The sequence below is a fragment of the Camellia sinensis genome, chromosome 4 (genome assembly GCF_055761805.1).
Source record: "Camellia sinensis isolate YWXY chromosome 4, ASM5576180v1, whole genome shotgun sequence".
NCBI lineage: Eukaryota > Viridiplantae > Streptophyta > Magnoliopsida > Ericales > Theaceae > Camellia > Camellia sinensis.
Window position 1 is genome coordinate 19,164,963 of NC_138964.1, and position 15,722 is coordinate 19,180,684.

The 15,722-nt window shown below is 32.5% G+C and overlaps 1 protein-coding gene across 1 annotated transcript; it reads left to right on the top strand.

The window, feature by feature from the left end:
• The first annotated feature begins 10,488 nt into the window (after positions 1 to 10,488).
• On the top strand, positions 10,489 to 11,871 carry LOC114279112 (xyloglucan endotransglucosylase protein 8). The gene is given in 2 exon segments (XM_082924392.1): positions 10,489 to 11,288; positions 11,374 to 11,871. Coding segments are annotated over 2 exon segments (933 nt in total). The 5' UTR covers positions 10,489 to 10,728; the 3' UTR covers positions 11,747 to 11,871.
• The last annotated feature ends 3,851 nt before the right edge of the window (positions 11,872 to 15,722 follow it).

The following is a 15,722-nucleotide window of genomic DNA, read 5'->3' on the forward strand; positions in this document are numbered from 1 at the left end:
AAGAACTTGACCCTTCTCAATCTGTTTCAAAACAAGCTCCATGGTTCAATACCCAAGTTTATCGGTAATTTGTGAGATGAAGTGGTTGGTGACATGGTAGTGGGTGAGATGTGTATGGAGAAATTGTGAGATGTGTGGATGAGATGGTAATTTTGTTAAAAGATAAAATTATGATTCTGAAAAATTTATTAATTGTATGAAATAAAAAACTTGATGTGTGAAAATAAAATTTCTCACATCTATACCACTAAGAGTCGCTTCACATGTATGGATTGCTTTTTTTTGTATCCAATTTTGCCCCTCCATGGCCGCGGCTTCAGTGGTTTAAAGTATTTGGATGATTTTGTACCATTTCACGTGTAATTTCCAGACTATATACATATATATATTATAATGCAGGCAAATGGTAAATTATATATATATATATATATATTGAGAAGATGGTTAAAAATTAATTTTTTAATTTTTTAAATTTTTTTATTATTTTATATGAGAAATAATATAACTCAAAATAAATTAAAAATTAATTTTTGACTTTTATCCTATGCTCCCCAATGACCCAATAGTATGGTAGCTGGGTTTCCCAGCCTCGTGTAAAACGAAGAGTAGGATAGTAGATTAACAAATAGCTAAAAATTGCATTACCTTAAAAAATATATATATTCAGGCCTCGTTTGGCAAGTGGCTGTTTTAGCCTAAAAATCAAAAAGTTATTAAAAAAATTAAAAAATCAATAATTTATACCAAAAAGTCAAAGATTCCATTTTCTCTCTACTTTTTGCATATCTTTTTGTAAAAAGTCAAAAAGTCATCTCAAACATACTAATTTTTTTACCTCATATTTTAGTTAAAAAGTCAAAAAGTTACTAAAATAGCATGTTCCCAAACGAGGCCTCATTCACATGTTAAATTTAGCATTACCTTAATATATATATATATATATATATATATCCATCCACATGTTAAATTTAACATGAGTTTAACTTTTACTATCCGTTTGGATAACTTTTTGATTTTTTTAATTATTTTAATTTGAATTAAAAAATTTGGTTTGAAAAGAATTTTTTAATTTTTTTAGTTTTTTTTATAAGAGAAGAATGCAATAATTATAGATTTGATGTGATATTTTATTTTTTGTGATTAAAATAGGCTATTTTATCTTTTGTGACTAAAATAACTAAAAAAAATCCCATTTAACTCTTCCCAAACAGAGCCTTAATATCAAATGTTACTTAAAGGAAATGAGAACTTGATTGGAGTGTAAAATAAATAGTTCAGAGTTTTGAAATGAGACCAATAATAAGTCTCATAAACTCATCAAATTCTTCCAAGTTAAGATCTGAAATTAAAAGAAATCAAATTTTTTAATTGAAATGTTTAATTTATTAGAATTCAAGGGAAATAATTTGAAATGAAATTGTCATATTTTAGTTTTGTTATGAAATGATATTTTTTTTATAATAATGAATGATAGTTAGATTTTTATAATTTATAAAGTAAATCAAGTATGATAATAAACATTTTGAAGGCATAATTATTCCATATTATTATTCCAAACATTTTTATCATTTACAAAGCATTCTTGAAGAGGTTGGGCTAGTACTTACTAGATAGTAGTTTGTACAAATTATTTTTTTGACAAATACGGGAGGGTATTGTTTTGTATCTCTATCTGTATAGATAGTGGTTTGTACAAATTACTATTTTGATGTGGTAAATATCAGCTAAGTTGGCATGTTAAAAATTAACATAGCAGGTGGTACAAAATAGTTTTGGGGTAGTACAGAATATAATTTGTGTTGTGGTACAGACGTTCTAGATGTACAATTAATTTGGTTATTCCTGTATTATGTATGGAATTAAATTATTGACGTTGGATTAGACTTGGTTCTTATGGAATTTGTAATATATATAATTGGACGTTCAATATTAATTATTTGGAGGGTTGGAACTAAAATGTGTGCACGTAGTTGAATGTTTGATAACATATTTAGTATTGATGGATTATATTATTTATACAGGGTACATGTTGTATTAATAATAGATAAAGGTTGTTTAGAAATCTTTTTTTAGAAAAAAAAAAAAAAAAACACGTTAAAGTATTTGGCCACCAAATATTTTGGTAGCCAAATACGTAATCAAATGTTTTGGTGACTAATAATTTAGCAGCAAAAACATAACCCAAAAAGTTTTAGCGACCAAATAATTAGTAGCTAAAACAATTGAGAATGAGAGAAAGAAACTATTAGCCACTAAATTTTTTAGTCACGGAAAAAAAAGGTATCATTTCACGACTAAAACATTTGGTGGCAAAAATTGAATAAGTGAATGTTAAGAGGCTTTTCGCTACGAAACTTTTAGTGGACGAAAGTTGCAATGACCAAAATTACTTAATCGCTAAAAATATGTATTCTATTGGTGACCAAAATATTTGGTCTATAATAGTCATTCTCATTTTATGGTAGCACTTTTAGTGACTAACAATTTAGTCGCCAAAATCACGTTTTGCCGACTAAATAATATTTTGTAGCCAAAAGTGTACTTTCGGTGACCAATTCTTTAGTAGCTAAAAGTGATACCTTCCCCGACCACACGAACTTTAGTAGCCAAAAGTGTCATTCGGCGACTAAAGATTTTAGTGGCGGAAACATAACATTTGCGGACTAAACAAATTTAGTAGCAAAATGTAGTCACTTTTGGCGTCGCCAATACTATCGCTGACAGGTTATAGGCGACGAGTTTGGCGACAAAATATTTTAGTCGTTAAATCGTTTCAGCGACCAAGTATTGGACTTTTAACGACCAATATTTTAGTAGTCAAAAGTGACATTTCTTATAGTGTCCATGGGGTTTTACCGTCTAATTGTTGGTACTCTGATCTTCACGAAGAATTCAATTTTACCGGGTCTATGTCAGAAACAACAGTGCAATCATTACACCATTCGAGATATGTATTACATAAATGTAGACTATTGTAGCCCCAAAAATGCTCCGTAGCCCGAAAAACTGAGGCTCGAATGGCTCGAATGGTACGAAAAATATTATCTTACTGGTAAGAGAATAAAAAAAAGTCTTAAAACGACGTCGTTTTGAGATATCGAGCCATTCGAGCCTTTGATTTTTCGAGATCCGTAGCGGTGTTGATTGTAGCCCTGCTGAAAAGAGAAAAAAGAAGAAAGAAAAAAATGAGACTACTGCTTGGTGAGTTTTTTTTTAAGAATATTCTAAAAAAAAAATAATTTAAAGAATTGATCCACTTTTGAAATTATTTAGAAAATTAATTTACTTTTTAAAATCGCATATTGAAAATATAATTTCAAAATTGAAATCGTATTTTCAACATGCGATACTGAAAATAGAATTTCAATTTAAAATTACATTTTCAAAATACGATTTTAAAAAGTTATAGTTTTTCAAATAGTTTGAAAAGTGGCATTACAATATATAAAAGTTTTAGAAATCAAATTTTTTGATTTCCAAAAGTGAAAAATTTGTTGAAAAAGACATTTAATGACCAATTTCTATCATCGTGAGGATAGTCACTAAAAGGTCGTCTTGAAAAGTAAAAAACAAGACTTTTAACAATAAAATTTAAAAAATATCACTAATAAATAGACTTTTAGGAACAAAATAATTTGGTCTCAAAATGATTTATTTTTTGAGACAAAAAATTTGGTCCCAAAATGATAATAATTTATGACTAATGTCCTATTTTCGTTGTTAAAAATACAATGACGACAATTTTTGTAACAAAAATATTTGGTCTTTAAAAAATAATTTTGTCCCTAAATTTTGGTTTTTAAAATCTTGATTTTTTTGTAGTGTGGGTCAATTGTCTAAATTGTTTTTTTTTTTAAGAATATTTAAAAAAAAAAAAAAAAAAAAAAAAAAAAAAACTCATTTGATAGGGAAACTTGCTTGTGTTTTTGTGTACTTTTACCCATTTTTGTGATTTCAAAAACAAAAACAACAAAAATATCAACACATTTATTGTTTTCATGTCATTTTTGTTTTTGCATATTTTTAAAAATTAAAAAATAACTTCTTTTTTTTTTTTAAAAAAAAAGTTTCCTAAAACATGGGTTCTTTGTGAATAATTTTTCTAAAATTAATTTTTGAAAATAGTTTGTCAAAACAATGTTTCCTAAGAAATGAGAGCACACACAAAAAAAAAAATACACTATTCAACATTTATTTATTTTTCTTTTTTGAAAAATTTCAAATAAATGCCAAAAAAATAAATACATTTCATTGCAAAAGGATGAAATCTTGAAAAATAATTGCAAAGACGTGATTTGAGGCCTTTTTAGGATAAAACTACCCCTCATCTTTCCTCTTCTATGTTGTTTATTTAATCGCCAATAATCTGCTTCCGAAAACCACTATCATACACTCACTTGCCATCTTCAATTCCTCTCCTGCCATCCCCAAGTCCTCTTTCATCGTCTCGTGTTAAACTTTCTCTCATTTTCATTTCTCTTCGTCATAGCTACCACTACTGCTATCTTTTCAACCATCCCTGTAATCTAGTCTTTTCTAAGAGAGGATTAAAAATTGGGAAGAAGGGTAACAATGGTGATAAAGACAACAATAGAGGGTAGAAGAAGGGTTAGAGGGTAGCAAAGGAGGGCACGACAGTGGTGTTTGTTGGGAAAAACTACTAACATTACATAATTTCACATTGCATATCGCAAAATTATGAGATGAACAAAACAAACCTTTAATCCCAGGAAAAATAACATGTTGAATAAAATACAGATAAAATATAAAATGGTTAAAGAAAGCAAACCGAAGCCTGTGTGATACCACAGTCTCTTCAAAATAGATTCGTCGCCTCATCGTTGGGTGCTGGAGGTTCGCCGGCGTCTACTTCCCAGGATACGACAGTTTTTACCAACTACAACAGAAGCACCTTCTGATTAGCTTAGCGAACAGACAACGGCAGCACTCTCTCTCAAGAAGAAAATTATAGGAGAAATAGACTGACAGTGTATGGATGTCAAGGAAAAATTCTATATCTCTTTTCAAGGAATAGGGCCTCCTTTTATACACCATGGGGGAGAGGGGAGGAGCCTCTAACCATCAAGGCTAGCAACTAATGCTAGCAAAACTGCCCAATCAATTTTGTAAAACTGATGAGCCTTAAATGTGTGAGTTATATACACATTTATGAGGCAATTTCTTATTCAACAATTTTTCTCCAGCAATCCCCCACATGAATAAAAATTGACCAAATACAGCAAACGCTCAACGTTTATCAACAAAAACTCGGAAAGAGAGAGAGCACATAGACTAACCCTGCATCAAAAAAGGTAGCTGTTGGCCTTGAACCTTTCGTAGTGAAAGCCTATCGGATTTACTGGCTGACCAGTGAACGTGATGTCTTGAACTGTTTTGCCGTTTATGTAAACTGAGACAATAGACCTCACACAGGAGTTAGTCCAACCATTGTTCTTGTTCTCAATGGTGTGTTCGGTATGGCCCTGGAACACTAGCCTGGTTTTGTGAGTGTTTTTAAAGAATTCGGCCTTGGCAATTCTTAAAGAAGCGGCCCCACTTCGCACTCACATAGGTGACCTAGATACGGTATTTCATTATACCACATCACTGAGGTCATTAAAAGCATTAGCTTAACCTTCCACCCCCACAAGGCATCACTGTATAAAGGAATGGGCAAGAGGATTTACCTCTTCAGTGACTCACCCGTTACACGAAGTTAGGTTGTCCCTTTGAACCTAGATCTTGGGATCTCCAGTCAACTAGGTTGGGTTTTCCGTTCCGGTAACCTTTACTAAAGGCCTTAACCCCATTCCTCTTGACGACTTTTCTACTAACTCTGGAGTTAACCCTTTGGTTAGCGGATCCGCAATGTTGTCCTTAGACTTGACATAGTCTAGAGAGACAACTCCATTTGAGAGTAGTTGTCGTATGGAATTATGTCTATGACGGATATGTCTAGACTTTCCATTATACCTATTACTCTGTGCCTGACCAATCGCTAATTAGCTATCGCAATGAATACTGATAGCTGGCACAGGTTTCGGCCAATGTGGAATATCCTCAACAAACTGGCGAAGCCATTCAGCTTCTTCAGTTGCTTTATCTAAAGCAATAAACTCAGATTCCATCGTTGATCTCGAGATACACGTTTGCTTGGCAGATTTTCAAGACACGGCTGCCCCTCCGAGGGTAAACACATAACCACTAGTGGATTTGGAATCTTTTATATCAGATATCCAATTTGCGTCACTATACCCTTCTAGTACTGCTGGGTATCTGGTATAATGTAGCCCATAATCCAGGGTGTAACGGATATACCCCAACACCCGCATAATGCCCTTCCAATGAGTAGCATTAGGATTACTCGTGTATCTACTCAGCTTACTAACAGCGTATGCGATATCCGGCCTTGTACAACTCATCAGATACATCAAACTCCCAATGACCCGAGAATATTCTAGTTGAGAGACACTCTCATCATTATTCTTGGTCAAATATAGACTTAAGTCTACCGGTGTCCTAAACATACTTGTATATGACTTTCCAAATTTCTCAAGTATCTTATTAACATAATGAGCTTGAGAAAGTACAATACCACCAGATGTTCTGGTGATCTTAACACCCAGAATGACATCTGCAAGGCCCACGTCCTTCATGTCAAACTTAGAGTTTAACAATCTTTTGGTAGCTTTAATCATTTCATCATTGCTACCAACAATGAGTATGTCATCAACATATAGACATAAAATGACATAACATTTGTCAGTGTCTTTAACATATACGCACTTATCACACTCATTGATTCGAAATCCATTTAACAACATAGCATTGTCAAACTTCTCATGCCATTGTTTGGGAGCTTGCTTCAAACCATACAATGAGTTGACAAGCTTACAGACTTTCTTACTTTTTCCTGGAGCTGAAAACCCCTCGGGTTGCTCTATGTAGATTTCTTCATCTAAATCTTCATTTAAGAAAGCTGTCTTTACATCCATCTGATGTACTTCTAAACCACGTAAAGCTGCTATTGCAATTACCATGTGAATGGATGTAATCCTTGTCACAGGTGAATACGTATCAAAGTAATCCAGGCCTTCTCGCTGTCTGTATCCTTTGATAACTAGCTGAGCTTTATATTTGTCAATTGACCCATTCGCTTTCATCTTTCTTCGAAAGATCCACTTACTCCCCAAGTCACACCGGTCCCACTTAAAACTCAGTTAACCTTAGACAAAACTTTCAAGAGCATGTTGACTCCTAGTCCATTGGGAAACAACTTTAAGAATAAAATTTTCCAATGGATGAACTAGGTTAAACACACCAAGTTCCAAACTGTACAAGTAATTACAACAAAATTGTCACAATAATTACAAGCAAATAAAACGTGTTTTACATATTGGTGAATAACCACAAATGAACACTCAAGCAAACAATTGCTTCAAATATTTAGTCCAAATTAAACCTTTTCCCATTTCCATAGGTATTCCTGCAATAAAGAGTTAGCAGCAAAATACAACAAAACCTCCCTCAGTTTTTCTTTGCTTTTGGCCAAGTAGTGATTGAAGGGGAGGGTACTAGCAAACAAACTAATAAATAACTGTAAGTAAAGATTAAAACCAACCCTTAAGTTACACATCTAGAATTTAAACTAAAAAAAAAAGCTGTAAAAAATTAATTACATAATAAACATGCAATTAACTATATAAGTTACAGACCTAAATTAACCATATTTTAAATTGGTAAAGGTTACATATGAATTTATGGTACACTAAACATGTAATTAATTGAGGCAAGTTACAAAAATTTTATAACTCCTAAATACTTAAATCACATTACTAGGCAAGAATTGCAAATGACATGATTAACATGCAAATAATTCTAGAGAAATTAATATGAATTTAAATATAGGCAAGTTATAAACTTTACAACTCCACACCTAAATTAAAGATTAATAGGTACAAGTTACATGAAAATTTACTACCTAATAAACATGCTAGAAATGTAAATTACACTAAAAATTAAACCCGAATGAACATGTAATTTATATTGTGAACTAGAAGCATGTAAATCTAGAAATACAAGGCATGAACCGGTACACCATAAATTAATAAATTAATTAGAAAATACAGTGAATTAACGTTGCACCAATGGAACTCTTTTTCCTTATTAATAACAGTGGCCTATTCCATGCCATGGGAAGACCAAACAGTAGCATACACAAAATGGTAAAATCAAAAGCTTAACCCTGTGTACATGTATCAAATAAACCAATTAACTCGCTAGTACTGTCAGTGGCCAATTATATTCAAAATTATTACACACACCTATGAATCTATTAATCTAATTCTATGATAAACGTCGAATATATTTTAAGCTTGTTGGGAAAAACTACTCACATTACATAATTTCACATTGCATATCGCAAAATTATGAGATGAACAAAACAAACCTTCAATCTCAGGAAAAATAACATGTTGAATAAAATACAGATAAAATATAAAATGGTTAAAGGAAGCAAACCGAAACCTGTGTGATACCACAGTCTCCTTAAAATAGATTCGTCGCCTCACTGTTGGGTGCTGGAGGTTCGCTGGTGTCTACTTCCCAAGATACGACGGTTTTTACCAGTTACAACAGAAGCACCTTCTGATTAGCTTAGCGAACGGACAACGGCAGCATTCTCTCTCAGGAAGAAAATTATAGGAGAAGTAGACTGACAGTGTATGGATGTCAAGGAAAAATTATATATCTCTTTTCAAGGAATAGGGCCTCCTTTTATACACCATGGGGGAGAGGGGAGGAGCCTCTAGCCAACAAGGCTGGCAACTAATGCTAGTAAAACTGCCCAATCAATTTTGTAAAACTAATGAGCCTTAAATGTGTGAGTTATATACACATTTATGAGACAGTTTCTTATTCAACAATATTTCTCTAACAGTGTTTGCCACTAGAATTGCATGGGAAAGAGAAAAGGGATAAGGAATAATCATTTTGATAATTTCGAAAGAAAGAAAGGGTCCTCCTTTGGTTCCATTTTTATTTTTTTATTTTTTTTTCTAAATAAAGGAGATTTTATGTTGTTCCAAATGTTTTCCAACCTTGTATTTCCTTCGCAATTGCTTTTTATTTTCCCACTCATTTGTAATTTTTTTTGTTTGTTGTGTTTTTCCACTTATTTACAATTTCCCCCACTTTTTTTTTTTTACCTTCTTTTCTTTTCTTTTCTTTAAGTGAGCTTAATCAATAATTCTTATAAAAATATATATATTTAATGCTATGGCATGCGGCTCAACATCCATATGACGACAGGTTTCCTTGCTGCAAGTAAAGATAAAATGATAAAAAAACCAAATCTGGCAAAGAGGTGGAGTCGGCACAAGAGCACAGATTTTTTTGAAATCCATGACAGAAAAAGTAATATTGTATTTAGATGATAAATTTGAGCAGAAATTTAAAGGAAAAAAAAAAAGTAAAAATGTAAAAGAAATATAAATGATATATAAGTTAGTTTTTTTTTTCTCTATTTCTCTTTTATATATATATATATATATTTTATCTAAATTTATAATCCAAATATAGTGTCAAGAAATAATTTGTTAATTAATTAGAAGAAAAAAAAAAGGCAAAACAGATAATTTTTTTTCTCCTTATTTGGTTAAGTAAGTGAAACAAAATAGTGATTCCTCTCCTATAATATGTATATAGGTTAAATTAAAAAAAATAAAATAAAATAACAAAAATGGTAAAAAAGAAAAAAAAGAATCTACTACAAATTATATTATAAAAATAACCTTCTATGTTTTTATTTTCTTAGTAGTTAGATGCACAATTTTGATATTATAAAATTAATAATCACCTCATATCTTTTCTCTCAAAAGTTTTTATTCACAAGTGGAGATTCAAAAGTTATTTTGGGAAAGTAATTTCTTACTTTCTTTCATTTCTTTCCATTTCTTTGCAATCCAAACAATTATTTACGACTAAAAAGAACTAGATTTTTTTCTCTTTCCAAATCATTCAATCCAAATATACTCTCATTTTTGAGCATATCATAACTAAATTTTGTCATAAACAAAAGCTCATTTCATACCCAAAAATGCTTGTTTTCCATCATTTTATGTCATTTTTTACATGAATATTTATAATAAATTTCTTATTTAGATAATAATTATTAAAATAATAAAATAATAATTTATAACGTAAGTCAAGTAAAAACAAAAAGCAAAGTAATATTATAAAACAATCTTCTTTTTTACTTCGTTACTTTACTTTAAGCTTATCCACAGTAGCAGTCTACAAACTTCACTCCTTCCTCGCCACCTTCTGCTTGCATTTTGCCACTTGGCTCTGCAAAACTCCAAACCCCCCCTTGTCTCTCTCATCTTCTCCACCCTTCTTCACTCCATCTTCCTCTCTCTCTCTCTCTCTCTCTCTCTCACTCTATATATGTATATATACACACACAGATGAAAAAATATTCAATAATTTCAGAAGACCACGTGACTATACTTCAAGCCAATCACCAATTACTTAACTCATAGTGTTCCCTATCTTAACATAAATCATGAGTCCCTACTCGTCTCCATCAATTAAAACTTTATGGAACATCACGAGTTCATATTTTAAAAATATTGAATAATCACCCCCACAATGAGACAGAAATATATGCTATATATCTATCTCAAGAATCTCACTCAACAACCAAAGCTTCAATAAAACACTAACAATATGGCTTCTTTATCTCGTTTCATTGTTGTCATGTGTTTAGCAATTTCTATACTACTTGCTTCTTCAATGATGGTTTCTTCAGCAGCTAAGTTCAATCAAGAATTGGACATCACTTGGGGCAATGATCGCGCTAAGATACTCAACGATGGCGCACTTCTTACGCTCTCCCTCGACAAAGTTTCTGGCTCGGGTTTTCAATCCAAGAACCAGTATCTGTTTGGAAAGATCGATATGCAGCTCAAGCTTGTCCCTGGAAACTCTGCTGGCACTGTCACAGCCTACTATGTATGTATCTATTTCTTTCCCTTCGTACTAGTCTCAACAAACACGACATTTTCAGTGTAAAAAGGTGTTTGTTTATTGCAGTTATTTTCACAAGGATCAGCGCATGATGAGATAGACTTTGAGTTCTTGGGAAATTTGAGTGGTGATCCGTACACTCTTCACACCAATTTGTATAGCCACGGCAAGGGTGAGAGAGAGCAGCAATTTCGCTTATGGTTCGACCCCGCTGCTGATTTTCACACCTACTCCATCCTCTGGAATCCCAAAATCATTGTGTAAGCATTGATTTAGCCTTGTTGGCTGCATATATCATCTATGTATGAAATGAATCAAAAATGATTTTTGTTCCTCTGTTTTCAGCTTCTTTGTGGATGGAACTCCGGTCAGAGAGTTCAAGAACATGGAGTCAATTGGCGTTCCATACCCGAAGAACCAGCCAATGAGGCTATACTCAAGCATTTGGAATGCTGATGACTGGGCGACGAGAGGCGGGCTCATTAAGACAGATTGGACACAAGCTCCTTTCACCACTTCGTATGCAAATTTCAAAGCCGATGCATGTGTATGGCCTTCTGGAGCAACTTCTTGCGGTTGGCTGTCCCGCGAATCTGATGCCATAAACCAGGAAAGGCTGAAATGGGTGCAAAAGAATTTCATGATCTACAACTATTGCACGGATACGAAACGATTTCCCCACGGCTTCCCTCCAGAATGCAAGGTCACAGCAATCTGAAGAGAGAGAACCATGAATATCAGTATCTTTTTTGCTAATGTAATTAAATACTATAAGTATCCTCTATTACCACAATAACAAGAATTATGTGTTATTAATACTATAAGTATCCTCCATGACTCAGCCAAGGTGTTCTTTCCAAGGCTAGTCCAAGTAATTAATGTTTTGCAACCGATCAAAGTAAAACAAATAAGGGTTGAAATGAAACAAGCAAAATTAAATGCAATTGATAATAAATCAAACAGAAAATGTACATACATCATGGGTGGTTAAGAATTCAATGGTGCGTATTTTTCTAGCGAAAAACAAAAGAAAAAGAAAAAAGTCAGAGAAACAGTGAAACTGCAGTACAGGAAGCCCATGGTCCATACAAGTACTTCCATGGCCAGAGATGGGCTTCTCAAAGAATGAAGACTGTCAAGTTACTTTGATGGACAGACTTTGGATAATATCAAATGCAGAGATAAAGCACAAAAACAGGACAATTGAAATGCATTACAACTGTCTTAATCTTCACATTTACTTTGTTTTCTAATCTATAGATAATTGAAATATAAAAGGCCTCATACTTCCTAATTATGTTACAATCACCAAATATTAAGAGCTCTCTCTTGACAGAGAAAGAAGTTAAGAAAGTTTATGTATTTGTGCATACGCATAAAAGTGATGTATAAAAGGCATATCATTTGGCACCATTACTATATTTTTCATTGTTTTGTACTGTTCTATTTTTTGTTTGTTTGGTTTCTTTTGTAATATCACTTATTAATTAGGTCTTGTGGGGGTAAAAAACTTCCCCGAAGACCCACAAACATATGAATCTTGACCGCAACCCACAGATCATGTCCAAATTCTATCAGAAAACAACGAGGGCAAAAATGAACAATACTACGGTGACCAAATTTTGAACACTCTCGGATGTGCCACCAATGCATTGATTTAATAAGATCTATCTTCGTGTCTTATACCATTGCATAGATAATAGGTGACACATCAAATAATAAACTAAAAATCATAAACTTTCTATATATTCATGTTGGGGAGAGTAACTAGTCACAATGACATAATTCTATCTCAAAAGAGTTCAAAACTACTTCTGAATATGGAATAAATCATCAAGCAAACATTTATTTGGAAATTGTTAACTAGAATAGTAATCCATAATTATGGTTCAAAAACCAAATTGGAGAAATATGACTTCCAGCCATCAATTTTATGACTTCTGATGAGCTTTTAAAACTCAAGCAGTTTGAACATTAAAACTTTCAGATTTTATCATAAGCTATTTTCCAAATGCACCATAATTTCAATTTAATAGGCAATACATCATCAATGATGGTTTCAACTACCTGCTAGTGCTTACAATGCAATGTTCTTGAACGAATTTAGCAGTGATCCACAATAGTAAGAGGAATTGTTATTTTTATTTTTATTTTTTTGCAATTTAATAATCTATCAGTGTTGATTGTGAAAGGAAGAATCAAACACTTTTTTCAGCTGACAAATTTTTTTTTTAACATCAACTACAACAAAAATAAAACAAAAAAACAAAATCAGTTTCAAAAATAGTATTAACACTACTAGAAAAAAGGATTTTCTGCACCCATTTTTTTGTGTCGGCTCTTTGACTGACAAAAATAGAAATAATTTTTTTCCCTGATAGCAAGACAATTAGTCTTGCCACGGAAAAAAGCACCAACGCAAAAATATGTACACAAAAAAATTACTATTCGTGACAACTAATGGTTCAACGCAAAAATTAAAAAAAAAAAAAAATGGTCACAGAAAGCACTTTTGCAATGGCATATTGGCCGATGCAAAAAACTAGTAGCCAAATCTTTTTAGTAATGGAAATGAAGCCATCACAAAAAAATTGTAAAAAAAGAAATACTATTTGTGATGGGGTATATCCATCACTAACCGCAAAATGAGTATTATTGCTTTGCCATGAAATACCATTGCCAATACTGTACCAAAACCCTTACATTGTTTTGGTTAACCGTTCCCTATTCCTACAATCAATTTGCTGTAATTTTATTTTCTCTCTCGTGCGCTCAGCTCTCTATCCACCAGTTGCTATATCTGGTCACCACCACCACGATGGTCTCAGCCGTTGTAGGGTTAATTTGTTACAATTAAAAGCTAATCAAAACCTCTTAAACTTCCCTCTGTATTATCTAAACTTTAAAAGTCTTCAAAAAAGTTCAGAGCAAAACACCCGAGTTCAAACTAATCCATACTTCATAAGCAAACAAAATATTCAATAGCACAGATAAGGACACAGAACATGCAAATTAGAACACAGAACCAGATGCAATTTGCAACACAATTGTTCAGTTGTTCTTTGTATTTGATTGCCAAAGACTTACAAGTAAAGGCAAAGCCCTTTCTAATTTCAGGAAAACAAACAAATTAAAATTGGAAATAAGTACTTATCATAGGAGGCCGACTCTCGATCTTGTATTTAAATTAACATATGAAGGAAAAGCTTCACCTGTAATTTCCTGATCATGACCATGGTATTCGTTCCTTATCCACAAATTGAATTCCGCATATATTTTTTTGTTTAGAAGGAAATATTCCCAATTATCTAACTCTAAAAGGAGGGACAGGTACTTGTCCTTTTCTTCTGAATATCCTTTGGGATAGAACAGTAAATTCCTGGAGTCATTACAAGAAACCATGAAAGCAGTTATTGTTTCATTTTACCGATCCCACTTATTGTAATAAAGAAGAGAAAAATTCAAAGAATACATACCACTTGCAACTTCCAAGTTCCAACAGTGAAGACATCAGAGTAATGAATTTCACCATCAAGAGATGAGAAATTATCAGTCTTCAAGTGTGAATATTGTCAAGTCCCTTCAGTACGGTTAGACACTCCTCTGCTAGCATAGTTTATATTTGCTAGCTGAGAAGTCCATTGCATATTATTGTCAATTGTTGTCTTATTTATTTTATTTTTGACCTATTCTTCTTTGAATTACATTTAAGTCAGTTAAAAAATAAATAAACAGTGAAATACCAGCAAACTACATCCACAGCTGATAGACAACTTGCACACAGCTAAATGTTTTCTGGCTGCATAACATATTTATTCCTCCTCCCCTTCCCCACTTAACAGGTTCTATAAATTGAACTGACCTAATTTGCTCCATGGTTTGATAATGTTGCTATTTTGCATGCCTGATGTTTGTGTTCAGCTCCATGATCTATTGATAATGATACAAAACAGATGATTTTGGACTGTTTTGCCCTTTGTCAAAAATCTTTGTAAAACAGTTTGTCAATGGGGTTGAGGAGTATTCAAAATGTCTACTATCAAACTATGGTTTTAAAACTTCTTGTTATTTTGTACAGCAGAGAGACATAAAACTATTCTGAAACTAAGATTGCTTTCCTTCAATAATAACTTGTAAATAACATTGCAAGTTCTTGTTAAAGAGAATAATATTATTAACACTGACGTTGAAATTCTAGAACTAGGGCAGTCTAAGGCATTACACATCTCAGAAAAGATTTTTATTTTTATTTTATTAAGATATTGTCTCACTTGTGTCCCGTTTGAGAAATATAGTTTCATTTTGATCGCAATTAGTTTGTATATTATATTTTTTCCCGTTCACAGTTACGATCACATTTAGTGCGCCGTCACAAATACTTTACGTGAGCCATTTGATTATTTGTGTCAGCACCCCATCAACACAAAAAGTGCCTTTTTTTTAGTAGTAGATGTCCAAAGAATAAGCATTTCATAAATTTTACTAGCCCAAGTATCATAATTTGAGATTTAATTTTCGGGTGATCAACTGAAATCATTCTCAATATTTCTCCCAATTTTCTTCTAACAGTGCTGCTTTAATTTGTGTGTTCATCTATTTCCATTTCAATGTGCATGCATGCTCCACTCTAATTACCTTTTACTATGATGTGAAACTCAGAGTCACTTAAAAAATACAGTAAAGAGTAATGAAAA